The sequence below is a fragment of the Exophiala viscosa genome, assembly GCF_022695815.1.
Source record: "Exophiala viscosa unplaced genomic scaffold EDD37scaffold_12, whole genome shotgun sequence".
Taxonomy (NCBI): Eukaryota; Fungi; Ascomycota; class Eurotiomycetes; order Chaetothyriales; family Herpotrichiellaceae; genus Exophiala; species Exophiala viscosa.
Genome location: NW_026944364.1, coordinates 668,952 through 686,759, shown reverse-complemented (window position 1 = coordinate 686,759; position 17,808 = coordinate 668,952). Strand labels below are relative to the sequence as shown.

Here is a 17,808-nt window from a genome sequence, read left to right as displayed (position 1 = left end):
AATCCCGATACCGGCGAGTTTTTATGGCCTGAACTCATACCATTGAAGACTCGTTCTTTCCTTATTATCCTCTGATCAGGACTCATCATATCTGAAAACCGTTTACATTGTCTTGTTGGGCCTGTAAGACATCGAAAAAAACATTCAATACCGCTGGATACTGACCAAGCGAAAAGAAATCTTGTCATCAAGATGCCGACGTTCAATATCGTTGTATTCGCAGGAGACTATGCTGGTCCGGAGGTTTGTTCCTTCAGCCTGTCTTGACTCTATTTGGCAATGCTGACATGCCATGGTGATATAGGTGACTAAGGAGGCGGTCAAGGTATGCTCTTCTGATAGTCTATTTCAATGATGGCAAAGAACATCGACAAACCCAGCTTCAACCCGGGACACATTATCCCTCCACAGGGGCACGTGGTGTCCCGGCGATGTTACCTGTATCAATCAAGGTTGACAATGCTAACATGCTTTTGGACAGGTTCTCAAAGTGGTCGAGAAGTGCTCCAAGGATGTCAAGTTCAATTTTCAAGATCATTTGCTCGGAGGTGTAAGTTCATCCCTCAGCAGCCTGTCTCCCGTGGCGAAGCAAACGTTGATGATCGACTTCAACCATTACACTCGCCATCATCCAAGAAATATCCAATGCTGACCAGTCCTGCGGCTTAGTGCTCCATCGACGCCCACGACACACCACTCACCGACGACGCCCTCTCCGCCGCCAAATCCGCACACGCCGTCCTGCTAGGCGCCATCGGTGGTCCCAAATACGGCTTCGGCAAAGTCCGACCTGAGCAAGGCCTGCTACGTCTACGCAAAGAAATGGGCACCTTCGGCAACTTGAGACCCTGCTTCTTCGCTTCCCCATCCCTCGCCTCCCGCTCCCCACTCAAGGAAGAGGTTTGCCAAGGCACAGACTTCATGATCGTCCGCGAATTGACGGGCGGAATCTACTTTGGCGATCGCGTCGAAGGAAACCCATCGGACGGTGCTGACGAGTGGGCCGAAGACCGCGAACCGTATTCCCGGAAGGAAATCGAGCGCATCACGAGATTGGGCGCGTACCTTGCCCTCGCCAAGTCCCCGCCTAGCAAGGTCTGGTCTTTGGACAAAGCCAATGTCTTGGCCACAAGTCGTCTGTGGCGCCGCGTCTTCACCGAGACGATGGAGAAGGAATTCCCGCAATTGGAATTCGAGCACCAGCTCATTGACTCCGCGGCCATGATCATGGTCAAGAACCCGCGTGCGCTGAACGGCGTGATCGTCACGAGTAATCTGTTCGGCGATATCATCAGTGACGAAGCGTCTGTTATCCCGGGTAGTTTGGGTCTCTTGCCCAGCGCGAGTCTGAGTGGTGTGCCGGACGGCAAGGGTCTGTGTAATGGAATCTACGAGCCAATTCATGGGTCGGCGCCGGATATTGCGGGCAAGGGTGTGATCAATCCTGTTGCTGCGATCTTGAGTGTCGCTATGCTACTGTTGTACAGTCTCAATATGCCGAGGGAGAGCGTGCTTGTTGAGCAGGCGGTCAGGATTGTCATTGACAAGGGTGTTACCACGAGGGATATTGGTGGACAAAATTCGACGGAGGAGGTCGGTGATGAGGTTGTCAAGGAATTGGAAAAGCTCTTCCAATCGTAAATATTCAGAAGGGATTGGGCATAACGCATAAGGATGGTGTGGCCGTTCTGCGTCGAACGTCGGGGATCGGAAAAAAGCAAGATGTCCAGCAAACCAGTCCTCAACAATGATGTTTCTCTATCAGCTTCGTAGCATTCATCCTTGTACAGTGTTAATTTCGCTGAATCGAACAGTACCCTCTAGTCTGACGTTAAGCGTCCAGTATCCGAAGAAATCGCTCCCAAGTTGGTCATTATATCTGTTGTCATCATATCATATAGTCGTTAGTAAACAAGGCCTTCCAAGCACAGCCAGCCCCTACAATATCCCCGGCCGAAACACCCCATGAATTCCCACCAGACTTAGTCAATCTTCACGACAGATCCAGTCCGACACACCGTCCCGCTCTCATGCATATGCAGGAACACTATCCGCCCACGCACGCATACGTCTCTCTTGATCCGTCTCCCGAGCGACGTGATGTCCGCCATCCCCATCACCCACAACATTCCTCCGTCGCGCCGTGACTCGTCGTACAGGTCGACGACCATCATGCACATCTGCATCCTCTTCCGCCGGATCTCGAGCTGGGCGAGGCGCCTGTCCCAGCATGTCCATAGTCTGATCCATCGGCGAAGGTATTCCGGGCAGGCGGTTCTCTCTCCCCATAACAAACCCGTTGATGAGTCCTCGCGCAGCCTGTTCCGCGTTCGCGTAGTTAGCGGTCAGCGCCTCCCTTGCCTGCTGTATAAAGTTCTGGTTCATATGGTGATTCGCGGCGTTGCCAACTCCATAGCCATCGTCTTGAACTGCGTTGCCCAAACCCATTCGTTGCATGCGGCGCGCCAAAGCCTCGTCACGTTGCTCCTGATCCCGCCGTCTTTCCATTTCTTGTTGATAACGTAGCGGGTCGCCCAGATGCGCATCGACAGCTTCGTAGTTGAACCATGGACAATCGCAAGATTTCCATTTCAGACCACAAACCATGCAGAACTCGGCCGTGCAACGACATGTCATGTGATTGCATCCTTCCTTGAGCTCAACCATGGCAGAACAACTGTAGCAACGTTGCCAGCCCTTTTCTTTCGCGACTTCGACGAAGGCCTTTGTCTCGGGATCCTTGGGGCAGTCGCGCGAGCTGTGCATCTTTTGCGAACAGATGCCGCAGACTCGAGTTTTGCATTGTTTGCATCGTCCCACTTTGCGACCGTTCTCCTTGGTAATGTAGGATGGTTTGATCCATGCGCCACATTTTCGAGCTGGACAGTATATTCGGTTCTTCGTCTTAAATTCGGAGTATTTGCGATTCCAGAGAACCTTGAACTTTTGATCGAACAGCTTGTCAACGTGCTTGAGGTCGATGTGCTGATCGGTGCAGCATCGCGGAGGCATATGCGCCGGGTCCTTCACGGACATGGTGAAGAAGCGCTTCAGGCATGAATGACACATTCGATGCGTGCAGGGTAGTTTGGCAGAGTGGGTGATGGGGACGTCGTCGTCGCCACAAGTCAAACATGGAACTTTTCTCGCTGGGGCGGAATTTGGAGACAAAAAGCCGCTGAACAGGCTTGGTGCCTTCGTATGAGGCTGGGAAGGTGCATTACTGACTACGGTCCTAGACACCGTGGTTGTTGCGCTTCGTTTCAAAGGAGGACGTGCTGCTTTCTCACCGGAAACGCTGCTTCGTCGAGGGAATGTGTCTGTCCTTTCTACTTCGCTGCGCCGTCTGGAAGAGACGCGTTCGAGCCGTATCGTGTTGATAGCAGAGCTGACATGTTCTTCTCTATTCTCTTCGACTTCGTCATGCGACTTTTGCCGCCTGAGCGGCTCCGTATGGCTGCGCTTTGATGTCCGCGGCCGGTCCGCTCTCTTCGCTGGACTCGACTCACGGACTTTCGTCCTAGGCTTCGCATCCGTCGAGTCTGTCTCTGTTGTCCTCCGCGAATAAACGTAGTCATCTTCGTTGTGCTCTCGCCGTGACCTCTGCCGATCGTCGTTGGTCCGCCTACTAGACCTTCCCGACGGCTTCGGAGGCTCTCGTTCTGTTGTCTGGTCTCGCAGAACCTTGTGGTGTTTCTCCTTGTCTGGGTGTCGGTGTGACACAGTTATGGTTCTCTTCACGTATTCATGTGGCATCTCTTTGCTCGACAGGTGGTCAAGTCTCGCCTTTCGAAGGGCCTCGATATCGACGGAGCGATCTGCGGCGGTGGCTGGGATGGACTTCGTAGTCGCGCGATCATCCTCAGATCGCCTGCGGAATTTGGAAGCTTTAGTTTCACCATGTCGTTCGTGAGTCCTTCGCCGCTTCACCTCGCTTCCTGCCATCAACGCCTTTTTGCCTTCGTCAGCAGCCGCCAGCGGGAGTGACAAGCACGAGAATAATAGTGCTTTTGGGCTGCGTTGAAACCCAGCCGGCCAATCACTAGGTGGCGCACATTATTCACCTGAAGAATATTGTAAAATGTGCACCCCTCGTGGGCTAGGGCAGCCAATGGTGGCAAGCCAAGTTGCAAAGTGCAACCTGAGGCGTGAACACGAGGCACCTGTAGGTGATTCCGTGAGACCAATACTATCAATACTATGGTGCGAGTTGCTGTAGAGTAGCCTTGGAAGCGGTATGCGCTGCAGTTGTTATTGGATGTAGCGCATCAAAGTATCTCCGGCCGAAGAATGTCAACGTCGACCTAGTAGTGCTGATGACTGTAAGGCGGCCATCCTTCACAAGGAGAACATACAATGTCCAGCTCGAAGATGTATACCAACCCAGCGGCGAGGAGCTGGACGTATCAGTACGAGACGGACATACAGCTAGCCCAAGACTTCCATAAGCGACTTCCCGGCTACCGACCCAGCCCCCTCGTCCCACTTCCAGCTGTGGCCAAAGAGCTCGGCGTCAAGAATGTATTCGTAAAAGACGAAAGCAATCGACTCGGTCTGCCTGCTTTCAAGATTCTCGGTGCTTCCTGGGGGACCTTTCGTGCCATCGCAGAGCAGACAGGCTTGTCCCTGGATTCCTCCCTTGAAACCATCGCAGAAGCGGCACGAAAGGCGAATACCACGCTGTTTGCTGCCACTGAAGGCAACCATGGCAGAGCAGTCGCCCGCATGGGTAAGCTCCTGGGTGTTCCGACCCGAATACTCATGTCCAGATTTGCCGACGAGGAGACCGTCAAGAAGATCGAAGGTGAAGGCGCTCATGTTGTCGTGATTGCAGGAGATTACGATGCTGCGGTCGCCAAAGCCTCTGAGGAGGCTAACAATGCCTCTGGCGGTCTTCTGATCCAAGACAATGCATTTGAAGGCTACGAGCAGATTCCGGCCTGGATTGTGGAAGGGTATTCCACCCTCTTGGTAGAGGCCGAACAGCAACTTGCTGCCCAAGGCTTGAAAGCGACAGCGATGGTGACTCCCATCGGAGTAGGATCTCTGGGCCACGCTGTTGTCGCTCACTGCAAGTCCGATGGTCGAGAGGTGGCCGTGGTGACTGTCGAGCCAGAGACAGCTGCTTGTCTGCACCAAAACCTCAAGGCGGGCAAATGGACCACGATCGAGACCTCAGCAACCATAATGAACGGCATGAATTGTGGCACGGTATCTCCCATCTCTTGGTCTGTTTTCCAAAACGGTGTAGATGCGAGTGTGACTGTTTCTGACCTTGAATGTCACCATGCAGTCCAGTATCTGCACGCTAATGGTGTCAATGCCGGTCCTTGTGGTGGTGCCTCGCTCGCTGCTCTTAGAAAGGTGTTGACCCCTGATGATACGAGCCTGGACCTTGGAGTTGATGCGGTTCTCGTCCTACTGAGCACAGAGGGAGCCAGAGGCTATATCGTTCCATGAGAAGCATTTCATTCATCGACGTTGCTATCATGCTATTCACAAAAGGCTCCTAAAGACCAACAATGGATGTACTCGTTGTGAGTGTGTCTCTGATGTGTGACACCTATGGCTTATGTCCTTTGTTCTGCGCATATGCCATGCTGTGATTGCCAGCACAAGTCTCCCTGCTTCTCTGTCAAAGCTGCAAAACATGCTGTATCAACGCCGCAAACAGCTCACTTTCGCCTCGGTTCGCGCACGGGCCATCGTCCTCGACCAAGCTCGAACGACCTGACTCCCATCCTGCGTTGCGCGGTCCCTAGCCGTGCTTACACACCTGGATGTTCGAATTCTCTCGCTGGTCTTTACAGCAAGCGACAAGTGGTTCCTCCTTCACGATTCTCGCAATCTCCATCAGAAGGTCAGAAGCTATGTCCGGTTTCGCATCTAGACCTTTTCCGTAAAGAGAAAGGACATCGAATCGTTGGTCCGCGCGATGAAAGCCTCTCGCAAGCTTTTCCATCAAAACCTGCCACAGGAGGGAGCCTCGCAAGTCTGCATCATACACCCTCTCTAGATGACAAACGGACACCTCTTCAGGACCAATACAGTCGCTGTCGCCGACGATCTCCAAGACCTTTGCAGCCATGCGATCACAGCAGTACTTGTCGGCGATGATGAACAGATTGATCAAGTCCATTACTGCCATTGTTGTGGGCTCACTCCTTAGCTCCACGATCTGCATATCCTCACGATCTCCTGCGTACAGTTTACCGGTGTACAGCCAACTCAGCAACTTGAGGAGGTCTTCAGGTGATTCCTGTGGCAATTTGATCTTGTTGTTGATTCCCTCCTCGAAGCGATCGTCTAAGCACTTGGCAAAATAGCTGCATCGTGTGAGGATAGCCTTGTGCGCAGTGAGGGGCGTCGCGTCTGGTCCGGCTTCCAACGTGATGATTGGGGAGGTGAGATGCGCAACATCGAAATGACCGAGCCTGTTATGCAGGAGTCAGCAATGGTTTCAAATCGCTGCCGTTGTCGGAAAAAGTGGCACTGGACCGCTGTATCGCTCCAGGTACAAAGATACATTGCTCCTTGTTGTAAAGCGGAGGGACTTCGCACACAACAGTATAGCGTCGGTCCCTGATGACGAAAAGGTCATCATCTTCATTGCATAACCATGTTGGTTTGCTGTCAGGGTGCCGCTACTGTGAACTTGGTGGACTTCGGACTTGCGTCGTTGATGTACTCTTCGTCAAAATGTGCCACTTTTTCTGCAAACAGGGTTTGGTGCGCGACAGGATATTCACTTACGGGACCGAAATGTCTTGTGCAACGAGTCTGACCAAAGGATCGTCCTCAGCGTCGAGCCACGGGGGACCGTCCATGCTGGACATCGGGTGCTTCGATGCCATTTCCACGAGCTTCAGAGATGGTGTATTTGCAGGGAGGAGAGTAAGTGAAAGAAAGAAATAAAGAAATAAAAGAGAGCGCGACAAGGAAATGAATCCCTAATCTGGAGAGGGTGTCACTGTTCCATGCAGTCGTCACTGCCTGCGGCTACATATGGTCCGAAGTGATTACGAGACACCGATGTGTGAAGTGAATACTTCGAACTGCCTAAGAGGATCCTGAAGACTTCCATTGATTGTCCTTTGTCGCAGCTTCCATTCCAATCTCACATTCACTACTCCAACACATGCCCGCGTCTGACTGGTGACTTCGTGTCTATTCCAGTAACAGAGAATCTTCTGTCTCGATTGACTCTGGCCCACCAGTACTCACACCGCCATGCTCCTGATGTGTACTCACACCGCCGTGCTCATCAGGAGCACGTCGCATTCAAGTTCCACATTTCTTGGTCTTGGTATGCACATGCCAGTTACAGTTCTTCTTCTTTCGCTTCGGTACGCCACCCTCGGTGTCCAGCAAGTACTTCATCAACTCGACGGCAAAGTCACCACCTAATTTGACGGTATCAACCAACTCTTTATTGACTTCAGTGGTGTACATCTCCCAGCCAGCGCGTCGGATAGCCAGGGCAAGACATGTCAATACTAGTCCTCTCAATCCTTCGTCGTTCGGCTGTACCGCCTTCAAAAGAACCGCGTACTTGATCCACGGCATATCTTCGAGGGCGAGAGCACTGAAGGCGTCCGCGAGTGCGTTTGCCCAGTCTTCCATCTCGAACTTTAGTGCCACGTTGTAAGCCTCGACAATCTCGGTGCCCACTTTAACGCCCTCTTCTCCGCCGAGCTTTCCCAAGTCTGAGGTGTTGTAAGGCAATGTGCCAAAGTAGAGCCAGTTGACTAGTTGATTTCCAGTTTCTCTGCTGACTTCTGGCAAAACGAGTGTGTTCTCAACGAGCGTCCGGTCATCCCATCCGAAACGAGACGACACCTCGGCGTAGTAGTCTGCAATCTTACTGCATTCGAAGAGGATCTCCTTGTGAATAGCTATTTCTTGTTTGTCGTTGCCGAACCCGAGAGTCACCATATCGGTGGAGAAGGATATGCTGTTGCTGTTAGCAATGTCTGGGTACATCGCACTCGACATTGAAGGATCTTACCTTTTCTTGCGGGACGCCATTGTTGCAGGCAAGCTACCCCAAATCTATCGATCGAGGTATGGAGCCTCCGGTAGATCAGAGACAGCAGACAAGGGCTGAGAAGTCACGAGGTTTAACTTAGATCGATTCCGTGAAGGTGTGAGCAAGGATATAATGAAGTTCGTGGTGAGTGAAGTGAGTACAAAGTGAAGTGAGAACAGGAAGCCACGGAGTCGAGGACAGGTCCAGAAGTCTCTGTGATTGTCTCGCGCGAGATAGTTCCCAGCAAAGACAATGCATTATGAAGAAGCTGCAGTCCTCATGTCTGCACCCATCGATAGATAAGCTACTTACTAGATATCGTCTCCGATGAATAGGCAAGATTCATGTATCCTATCTCACAAGCGCTCTTCCTTGCGATTTCAGCCCCCATCCTTGTCTTACTGACATCCGTTGGTGTTGCATTGCAGTGCACAAGTCTGGCTGTTTATCTCCCTGAATTGCAGCCGTAATTCACATTCCTCTCCATGAAATGCCTTGCCCTTCCACGATTCCTGTGGCGATCTTCTGCTCAGATGATGAAGTCGAGACATGTCACGCTCATCTGCATACCCGAGCCTGCCGAAGGAGCTCCTCCACGAGCCAAGTCTTGGTCGTCGTCACCACCCAATTCGCAAAGTCTGGTCTCGCAGTAGTGTAAGCCAACCACCCTTCTTTGCGGATACCATCAGCCACAACACCGATCATCAGACCCTGAAGCTTTCCACCCTCATCCTCCGACATATCGGGTGTCAATCTGTTGAGGTCCCACCAGTCGAGGCCCCGAGACTGAAAGATCGCGTCGAGTTTATCGAAGGTGTATGCAGCTAGGTCGTCGATCTGATAGCGATTGGCGCCCAGGTACAGGTTGATGAGCTTCATGAGGAGGACGCTGGGGTACACATGACCGTGCTTGATTTCGTTGGTGTTGACTTCGAAGGAGATTTTGCCCCTGTAAAGCCAGTGTACAATCTCTAGGCCTACCAAGGGTGACCAACCCGAGATCGGTAACCTGATGTCCTGATCATTGGTAACGGCGTAGGCATCAAACCATCTCGCAAGATATGACCTGTTGGTAAGGATATCCCGATGAATGTAGATGAGGGTGACCGTGTCGCCAGCCACAAGATGCAGGTCCAGCGTGACGATTGGAGAGGCGCAAGGGTTGCTACATATAAATGATCAGCGTGCCTGCGAGGGAGTGACACTTCGGGACACCTCACCTCTGTTCTGTATCTGCCATATTTTCGTACCCACAGCCGATTTTGAGGCCAGTGCAGGGCAAGGAAGTGAAGTAAAAAGGATAAACTGGTAGACGCAAGGAAGTGGTCACAAAAAGCGCCTGCATCGCCAAGCTGTACATCACAGTCCCGTCAACCTGCAGGTGAGTGCTGCTTGAGGTCTGATCAGTGAATTCAACCTCACCTTCCGAATTCCTCAATCTCACTGGCCAGAGACAGTGATCGCCTGAAACTTCATCTCCAGCCAGTGTCCAGGACACTCAGACAGCCACGTCAATCGTGCCACTTGGAGTCCCCAAGGGGAGGCATAAAAGTCTTATTACTTGGAGGTAAGAAAGATCAAGGGACAGTACCTACCTGGTAGGTAAATTTAACCTCCCCAGCGCACGGACCAGTCTTCCCACTGCCCCTGAGTTTGCAAAGCCTCGCCAAAAGCGATTGGCTAATACACGTAATTCTCCAACGCAGCCTCGTCGTGAAAATGCATGGCCTGTTACAATCCAATCTCGCATGATCTCGAGCAAAGTCATTGTTACAATATTCCATTGAAACCCTGCGACAGATGAGTTCAGAAGGTCCTCGGCTCACTATCAGATCATTGTTTCATGCGTCTAGAAGATATACCTCGTCTCATGAAAAACTTCTGCAGCCGAAGCCAACGAGCTAGACGCGCTACCGCTACAAGGTCTCTTTCGTGAATAGACTATACCGGAGAAAGTGTAGATGTTATGACCTTACCACAAGACATCGGCTGCGTTGTAGCCACGTCAGGTCGAGTAAGAGAACATCAGACATGAAGAACAAATTCAGGTCAAGTATTATTTGCTTTGGAATATCTCCAAGTGGCTGCCAAAGCCGCTGAGGCTGATTGCCACCCAGGACCACTGCTGCCACATTGTTGCTGGCTAACTAGGTCCATGCTGTCGCATCCAGCCCTTCACCTGACTCGCCATCAAGCTCTGCTGTTCTCCTCTGCTTCTCCCATTGTTGGTGGCTGTCTTGACACAGTACACATCTTCTCCTCAATTGAACTGCATCTTGTCCAATTTTCGAGATTATTTCAGTGGCTTTGTGAGTTCGCACTTTGCCGTAACCTCATGAGTATGCCATCTGCAGCGATCCCACCGGTGGGCAGGGTGTTGCTCATTGCCCTGGGCCATGAACTTGATGATGCTGACCAATATGTCTGGATCCAGCACATACCCCGCCAGCTCGTGCTGTCTTCCTGAAATCATGGTCTCCCACTCATCTGTCTTGTTGCGCAGCTGCCAAGCTATGTCTTCGGCAAGAATCGGACAAGGGCAGAAGCCTTCAGATGGGGACCTTCGAGTTTCACCAATTGTCTACTGAAGTTAAACGGCAGATGTATGAGATACCAATCGACAATGGTGTTCGCCCACTTCTCAACACCGAATGTTTGTGCGACGATGTAGCGGTCAATCATCTTAAAAGAGGGCCCGATTGAATGCCGTGAGATTGTAGGATAGTCTCGGCTGTTAAGATCCTGGTGCATCCAAGCAAGAGCACGTCCCAGATCGTCAACTGCAACCGTTGTGGGTACAGTGAGTTCGACCTCAGCCTCAGTAACCGCTTCGCTATTGACTTCAGGGATGTATTTTGCAAAGTAGGTTGACTGTTGCAGAGCTTCCACGTTGCACTTGAAACGTGTTTCGCTGCCTTCGACCACGACATAGATGCCGGGTGACGGGGGCTTCTCAGCTTCGGTTTCGTCGCTAGAAGGTGGATTTGATAGGACGGGAGGATTTGGGAGTTCGATCTTCACGACGCTATGGCGCGTCAACTTCCGCTTCTTTGGCGCCGGCGAAGACGTCGTTGACGCGTCGCAGTCGGGTGTGAGAAGGGTATGGATTTAATTCAGTCAAAGTTGAGGTTGATCCCAAGCAAGATCAATTGAGTTCGAAGTGAAGAAGAACGTACGTGACTTTCTGTGTAGAGCTTGGCGATAAGTTTGCCTCTGTTATACCGGGTGCCATCCAGGAAGCACAAATTAAGAGCAGTTCAAAGGCTTCGAGCCCAATATTAGGTATCTAGGATTTTGTTCGCATCTGCGGCCCGTTGTAGGCCGATTCAAGCTCAACACCAGCGCTTCGATTTCAGTCGTAGAACACGAACAATTTCATGATCTCCATGTAATTTCGTGAAGCCCATGTAACTCCCATACCTTCCCAGATCAACCTGAAAACCTATCCCCTAAATAATCTGTTGACCGTGAGGGGGACTCTGCACACTAGCCAGTAGTGACAGGCCCTCACGCATGACGCCGATGCGGAAACGAATTGTGCGGTTCATCTTCGATGATGCAGATACCCCAAGATACATTAATACGGCAGAGAATTCTCGTCATCGCTATCAACCTGTGTCGGACTGTTTCTGAAATGTGCTCTCTTGACCGTAACGGATCCGCCCTTTGGTCCGCCTGCGTTGTTAAGTGGTCTCGGCCCTGACGGCTTCCGCGTTTGACTCTGAGGCGATCGCAGTGCCGCAATTGGTGACTAGAAGCAATGTTAGCTGATGTTTCTCAATTGTCCATTCAGTATATATACATACCTTATCAAAAGCCGGACTACCAGCCCTGGCAGCAGCCACATGATCAACATATGTCTGCCCTCTGTTGGACTGAGGTGAGTTCATCAATATTTTTGGCGGTCGCTGTGGCACCAAAGGGTCCTCGTCCAATATTTTTGGTGGTCGTGGCGGCCCTTGTGAGCTTGCCGAGTGAACACTTCCGTCGTCATACTGTCCATCCGACATAGGGCTTTGATGACCACCGTACATGGCAGCATGACCGTTTGGCTCTTGGAGTCCCGAGTGAGTCTCGAACTGAGACGAGTGTTGCGACGTGGGCGAGATCTGGGTACTGTAGAGCTGGGCCTCTGATTCCAGTCGCGATTGGAAGCGGCCAGTTGGACCTTGTCGGGGTTGGGGATGTTGTAGGTTCATGCTGTTGCGATGGGCCTGGTATTTGGGGTTGTCGGATAACTGGCTAGGTATCAATGGCGATGGCGGACGATTCTCCTGATCTTGATACTGGTCCTGCTGGAGGGAATGTTGTGATCGAAGCCGGTCATCACCCTGGGGATCATGCTCAAACTCATACTCTCCCAGATCAGATCCAGAACGAGACATTTCCGATTGCGGACGCATTCGCTGTGTACTCGATCGGTAATTGTCTGCAGACGACGTGGTAGTCTTTGACCATCGAGACATCATTTTTGGCACGAATGACGACGCAAATGACTTGTGTTTGCGTCCAGATCCGTCACCAGCTGAGTAATGAGGTGTGTTCTCGTTGCTGAGTGAGTTCGTGTTCGGCTCGTGCAAACGAGGGGGCGTTCTAAGGGGTGCCGAGCCAGCTCTGGCCTGTTGAATTACCTCATTCCTTGGTGGCGTCTGCACTGTGGCCTGAACATTTCCAGCAGTAGCTCCGCCCAGAGGCATACCATAGTCGTCATATTCCTCGTCGCCCTCGAGGACAGTGCTCACCCGGTTTCCTGAGTCGCGGTGTATGCTATAGTTGCGGTAGTCCGCTTGACGAGAGGAGTTATTCGAGAAGAAGCCAGATCGATCACCAGTTGATGAAGTCCCGGCCTGACCTTCCGGCTCATAACCGGTATCCGTAAGAGGGCGAGCATTGTCTACTGACGCCAAGCTGGTAGATCTGGGCTGGTTTGGCGTGTTGTTCGGGGCCTGAACTGCACGAAGAGCTTCAACTTCGTCAAGTAGTCGCATCAGCATTGACTCGATATTCTGCAGCTCCTGAGTGTTTTTGGCACCCAGACCGCGGAGAGCCCGTTGGAAGACATTACGACGCTTCGATGGCATGTCTTCCTCCGGCGTGACAGACTGGATAGTTCGAGGTGTTGCCGTGGGTTGCGGTCGTGGACCACCAACAATCTTTTGCGTCCTCTCATGCTGTTTGTCGGCCGTGTCCATCACCATGTCATCTTGCTCGGCGATGAATTTTTTCATGTCTTCGAAAGAATTGCGCATCTCCGCGGCACTTCGAACCAAAGTCACCAAGATCTCCGTATCCCTCGCATTACGCTGAGCATCTCGAGTTGTCAAATGGTCCATGAGCGCCACAATATCCTTGGACTGGATGTTGTCACGACCTCGGCCAGTGGCGCTATCATACATGGGCGAGAGACCATGCGAGAGGCCACTGACATATTTATCACGCTTGCCAGTGAAAGGATCATCCTCTACAGGAGGGCTTTTGAGTCCCAGATATTGTGGATCATTTTCATGTCGAGCATCTTGGTGGTTTGAGTACAGGCCCGGAGATCGTGCGTTGGCGCCGGTTTCATACCCTTCATCTTTGACGCTTGTAGGAGTTCCCAGAGACCGTGTTTGGGTGTATAAATCGCGCTTTGGCTCCAGATCGTGGTCTCGGCTGATAGAAAGGGCTTCGGGAATGAGATCGGTACCAGCAGAGTGTATGTCCCGACTAACAGGCGGAAGGGCTACCTCCGCACGAGAGTGTCGAGGTGTAGGGTCATATGGCCAATGGTCTGTGTTCCCTTCTCCGAGTCCACGAATAGGACCTCTGATGATGGAGGGATTGGTAGTGATGTCAGAATCAGGAGACCGCTCCGCCTGATTGTTGTTAGCTGCATCTGCTTCTGCTTCTGGAACCGGAACAGGATGAGTTGTTTCAGTCAGTTGGTCGTCATAATCTTCGACTGAACGGGCAGGACTCTGGGGAGGAGATGCCATGTTCACTCTTCCTGTAGGAACATATTCGCCGTACTGTGAGATCTCGTGCTTCAGTGGGCTATTCGGCTGAGAGTACTGGGGACTCCGGGGTCCGCGGGCCGTGAACGAGTCCGCTTGATTGAATTGCCCCGAGTCGTTGTAGTCCGCGTCGAGAACAGAGGGATCAATGAGGGAAGCCACTGCTGACTCGACACCGGGCGGATATTCAAAGTATTCTGGAGTTGCACCGGCCACTTTAGCCACTTGCTGTCCAGCAGTGACTTTATCGATATATGGAGCATCACGATAACTCTCGTTCTCGAGATGTTGCTCGTCAAAGACGGCTTCTGGATCTGCTTGGCGTGGTGTATTATGGGGAGACTTTTTGTGCTGCGCCATAATCTCACTGCGGTTTTCCAGACTGATACCATGAGGACGTCTTGAGCGCGCAAGATCAGTGCTCGGTGGTGATGACAACGAGGAAATCGATACTTGATCGTCCATCTGCTGCTCCTTCTTGAACGAGCTCATGGACTCAGAGCTTCTTTGCTGCATCATGGAATTGCGGTTTGGCTCGGTTGTTTGATAACTGGCCACGCTTTGGATAGGGCTTAGGCCTCGTCGGATTGGGTGTTGTTGATGGAGGTTTCTCTCATATGCCCGGGCACGTTCTGGGTCTGTCAGAGCGGCAAAGCCATGTGTATCGAAATCACCATCTTCACCTTCGTGCGATCGGTTGATATCTTCATCCTCGACGATTTCTTTCCTGCTGGATATGTCGTGACCGGACAGATCATGCTCGGAAAAGTTGCCATGATGAGTACCAAGTCCTCTTTTGAGATCAAAGGAATTGCGGGTAGGAGTATAAGATGCGGGTGACTGCGAATCCAGTGGTGAGCCACGTATCACTTCGCGGACTTCACGTCGAGTTGGCGTCTCGCGTCCGTCGTTTGATGATTTTATTGAGCTTCGGGTAATATCCGTTCCAATCTCGCTGACAAATGGCATAGACGGCACATGATGCTTGCGGAACGCATCCTCTTTTTCGGCAATGCTCGCGCTTCGGCTGCTTCGACTTTTGCTCCTCCGCCTTCGACGGTGCTCTGGATGATCAAGACTTGAACCAGAGTCATGCGACTTCAGTGCGGCAGCTGTGAGCGCAGCTCCGCCAAGTGCCCCTGCAGCAACATCCTTGGCACGGTGACTTCTTCGCTTATGCGACCTCTTCTCATCACGGATGCTGCTACTCTCGGCCGATTCGGATTGCTCGTAACTTTGCTCAGATGGCGAATCGTCGTCGAAACTTTTGTGTTGCTTGTAGCGACGAGACGATCCCGAAGGCATTCCAGACTCAGAGTCTCGGCTCACTCGACGTGATGATTTGCTTCCCGACGACTTGCGACGTGCTTTATCTTCCCTTGAGATGGTACTGGAAGAAACATCGGAGGGGTTGCTCAGCTTTTCTTGACGTGAACGATGGGTGTGCTTCTGATCTCGTCGTATTTCATCGAGCTCGGGTAGAATCAGACGCCTAATGACATCTTCAACGGTCTTCAATAGCTTTGGATTGTTTGAGATAGAGACATTGGAAGCACCTGATTGGACAGATCGTTGGTCGGCTGCTCTAGGGTCCGCCGACAAGTGAGAACCGCTGACAAGACTAGAATTAGTAGCGCTCGGCACAGAGTCCACATCCGTGGCTTTGGTGAGACGAATGCGCGGTTCAGAGATTCCCGCCTCTGCTTCTCTGCTTCGAGTACTGCGACTGCCACTGTGACTGCTGGTATGTCGCTTTCCACTGCTCGACACTCTTGGCTTATTGCTCAGCTTCTCGATCACCTTTTGCGTGATCCGCTCTTGACTCGAGTTTCGATCTGTCATGATCACGGGTGGTTTAAGCATGGTTGCGGTTGGGAACTCAACAACGCTGTCGCTATGCGTTGATGATGATATGAAGGCGGACTGTCGTGGACCCAGTGAGCTTTCGGCTGGCATAGACGAGATGTCGGATTCCGGGAGTATGTATCTTGGTTCTGGAGAGGCAGTCCGCTCAGATAACTCGCTTCCGGTGGAGTGTAAGAGTTCGACCTCCACAGGCGCGTGGGCTTGGAAGTTGTCAGATGGGTCCAAAGCGCTTATGCTGCTTGAGGCAGTGTTGTCCGCAAGCGCCTCGTTGCCTCCAAGGAGGACGCGATGGCTTTGAGAGGGCCGCCTAGCCGTTGGGGATTCTGTGACCAGTATGTGCCCCTCTCCTTTCTCTTTGCTCTTGCGCGATTGAGACGGAGTATATCTCACACGTAGGCTTGGTCGCCTCTGACCTGATTCGACTGCCTTGCTTCCCTCAAAATACTCAATGAGCAGGGATGTCTGAGACTGCTGCCGGGTCTTCGTGAGCTTGTTGGGAGTTTTGCGCTTAGGAGCCGTCGCAATTGTAATCGGGGTGCCGTCTTCCGGGATAGTGTCGGAGGTTTTGTCGGTTCTTCTGGAGAGATCTGTACCAAAGTCGGTTTCGATACCAGTATCGTTGGCCGAACCCAATAGAGAGTCGGTCGGTGCAGGCAGAAGTGGGCGTCGACTCGTAAAGCCCATTCTGAAGCAACCTCAAGTTCGGCAATGCATGGGGTACATGCGCTGTGACGATTTGCACATGTACTGTTCGCTTGGTGTATTTCTCTAGATGTCTGTACTTTTGACCCGGTTATTCATGGTTGTTGGAGGTGGAGGAGCTTCTGCCGCTAGTTGTAAACAATGGCTGCGATGTCTTCGATTGATCACAAGTATGATGCTATCGTGTGAAAGATCGGGTCGAGTGAAAGACAACGTCTTCACCGCAAGGACGTCAGTCCGAAGGCGTGCAAGGATTGAGTAGGTGTTAGGACATGGGTGCCAAAAATTGTGAGGCTGGGAATATTCTTGATTGTACCGATAGAGGCGCAACGTCCGCACGATGGTGATTGAGGTTCGAACAGACTGAGGAAGGACACGCACAAAGCTCTAGGGTATCTCAAGCAGTTCGAACGACAAGGACTGGACGGCAAACACAAGCAAGTCGAAGAGTTGAAGCGAGGGATGTGCACGTCGGACTGCGCAATACCTATCACAGGGAAGCGCAGGTGAGATGGAGAGTGACAAGGCCAAAACAGAATGGCACAGGCTTGACGGAACATTACTGGCCTCTGCCAGTCAATTGACAGGAAGTCAGCCACGCCCCAAGCCAGGAACTGAAGGGGCCAAAAATGGAGCCTCTAAAAACTCCTCTAGGCTTTGGCGTCCTTCCTCCCCGTCCATCACTCCATCTCCCACCGCTTATCCACCATCCTAAAATGCCGTCAACGAACACCTGGGATCGATTCACTGGATCAAGAAGTCTACTAATGCATCATCAGATCTATCCATGTTGAATTATGGTTATCGCTCGACAGCGGACAGATGGTCAAAGCATTATCAGGGGAAGCTGGAGCTTCCTCGCACAGATCTGCCTGCGGCTATAGCTGCACGCGCAAGCCGAAATCCAGCAAACTTTCACGAACTCCAGGATTATCAGGTTTACCCTTCCATCAAGCCTCGAATTTCCTGCTTTCTGCCTGCCAGATAGCCTTGCTTTGCGGGTGGCTTTGCAGAGCGATGATACTTCTCCAGACGCAAGCAACGCCGTCTATCACAATCGAACATCTCCTTCACCGCCAGATGCATCACCGTCATTGTCGACTTGCAAAACATACGCTTCAGATCAAGATCGCTCTCACTGGCCGATCTTACGGTTGGCTGGACAAATGGCTTCGGACTACTGTGTACGGCCCATTGCCGCCATCCGCAGTTCCAGCT

The 17,808-nt window shown here is 51.9% G+C and overlaps 7 protein-coding genes across 7 annotated transcripts; 2 read left to right on the top strand and 5 right to left on the bottom strand.

The window, feature by feature from the left end:
• The first annotated feature begins 55 nt into the window (after nt 1-55).
• EDD37DRAFT_167971 (3-isopropylmalate dehydrogenase) lies at nt 56-1,835 on the top strand. Its single transcript, XM_062809819.1, has 4 exons — nt 56-243; nt 305-325; nt 482-550; nt 670-1,835. The coding sequence occupies exons 1-4, from the start codon at nt 193-195 to the stop codon at nt 1,639-1,641; spliced, it is 1,113 nt and encodes a 370-aa protein (XP_062666614.1). The 5' UTR covers nt 56-192; the 3' UTR covers nt 1,642-1,835.
• Nucleotides 1,835-4,202, bottom strand: EDD37DRAFT_167996 (uncharacterized protein). The gene is made up of 2 exons (XM_062809820.1): nt 4,056-4,202; nt 1,835-3,951 (listed from the first exon to the last, which is right to left on the bottom strand). Exon 2 carries the CDS (start codon nt 3,943-3,945, stop codon nt 2,029-2,031), a length of 1,917 nt encoding a protein of 638 aa, XP_062666613.1. The 5' UTR covers nt 3,946-3,951; nt 4,056-4,202; the 3' UTR covers nt 1,835-2,028.
• Nucleotides 4,203-4,356: 154 nt separating this feature from the next.
• EDD37DRAFT_612933 (tryptophan synthase beta subunit-like PLP-dependent enzyme) lies at nt 4,357-5,460 on the top strand (the record flags this gene model as incomplete). Its single annotated transcript, XM_062815408.1, has 1 exon — nt 4,357-5,460. The coding sequence occupies one exon, from the start codon at nt 4,357-4,359 to the stop codon at nt 5,458-5,460; it is 1,104 nt and encodes a 367-aa protein (XP_062666612.1).
• A 298-nt stretch (nt 5,461-5,758) lies between these two features.
• EDD37DRAFT_653780 (uncharacterized protein) lies at nt 5,759-6,827 on the bottom strand (the record flags this gene model as incomplete). The annotated part of the gene is made up of 2 exons (XM_062818613.1): nt 5,759-6,434; nt 6,754-6,827. The coding sequence occupies 2 exons, from the start codon at nt 6,825-6,827 to the stop codon at nt 5,759-5,761; spliced, it is 750 nt and encodes a 249-aa protein (XP_062666611.1).
• A 454-nt stretch (nt 6,828-7,281) lies between these two features.
• On the bottom strand, nt 7,282-8,028 carry EDD37DRAFT_653779 (uncharacterized protein; the record flags this gene model as incomplete). Its single annotated transcript, XM_062818612.1, has 2 exons — nt 7,282-7,954; nt 8,009-8,028. 2 exons carry the CDS (start codon nt 8,026-8,028, stop codon nt 7,282-7,284), a joined length of 693 nt encoding a protein of 230 aa, XP_062666610.1.
• A 116-nt stretch (nt 8,029-8,144) lies between these two features.
• EDD37DRAFT_640790 (uncharacterized protein) lies at nt 8,145-9,586 on the bottom strand. Its single transcript, XM_062817258.1, has 2 exons — nt 9,250-9,586; nt 8,145-9,194 (listed from the first exon to the last, which is right to left on the bottom strand). The coding sequence occupies exons 1-2, from the start codon at nt 9,387-9,389 to the stop codon at nt 8,588-8,590; spliced, it is 747 nt and encodes a 248-aa protein (XP_062666609.1). The 5' UTR covers nt 9,390-9,586; the 3' UTR covers nt 8,145-8,587.
• A 2,020-nt stretch (nt 9,587-11,606) lies between these two features.
• EDD37DRAFT_569375 (uncharacterized protein) lies at nt 11,607-16,572 on the bottom strand (the record flags this gene model as incomplete). The annotated part of the gene is made up of 2 exons (XM_062814221.1): nt 11,607-11,780; nt 11,836-16,572. The coding sequence occupies 2 exons, from the start codon at nt 16,570-16,572 to the stop codon at nt 11,607-11,609; spliced, it is 4,911 nt and encodes a 1,636-aa protein (XP_062666608.1).
• Between the last annotated feature and the right edge of the window lie 1,236 nt (nt 16,573-17,808).

What these genes read in the sequence shown, in the direction of transcription:
- EDD37DRAFT_640790 (XM_062817258.1), bottom strand. Translation starts at nt 9,389, where the DNA reads ATGTACAGCTTGGCGATGCAGGCGCTTTTTGTGACCACTTCCTTGCGT. An exon ending in ATGGCAGATACAGAACAGAG is followed by an intron (nt 9,195 to 9,249) that starts GTGAGGTGTCCC and finishes ATTTATATGTAG; the next exon opens with CAACCCTTGCGCCTCTCCAA.
- EDD37DRAFT_167971 (XM_062809819.1), top strand. Translation starts at nt 193, where the DNA reads ATGCCGACGTTCAATATCGTTGTATTCGCAGGAGACTATGCTGGTCCG. An exon ending in GAGACTATGCTGGTCCGGAG is followed by an intron (nt 244 to 304) that starts GTTTGTTCCTTC and finishes ATGGTGATATAG; the next exon opens with GTGACTAAGGAGGCGGTCAA. An exon ending in TGACTAAGGAGGCGGTCAAG is followed by an intron (nt 326 to 481) that starts GTATGCTCTTCT and finishes GCTTTTGGACAG; the next exon opens with GTTCTCAAAGTGGTCGAGAA.
- EDD37DRAFT_167996 (XM_062809820.1), bottom strand. Translation starts at nt 3,945, where the DNA reads ATGGCAGGAAGCGAGGTGAAGCGGCGAAGGACTCACGAACGACATGGT.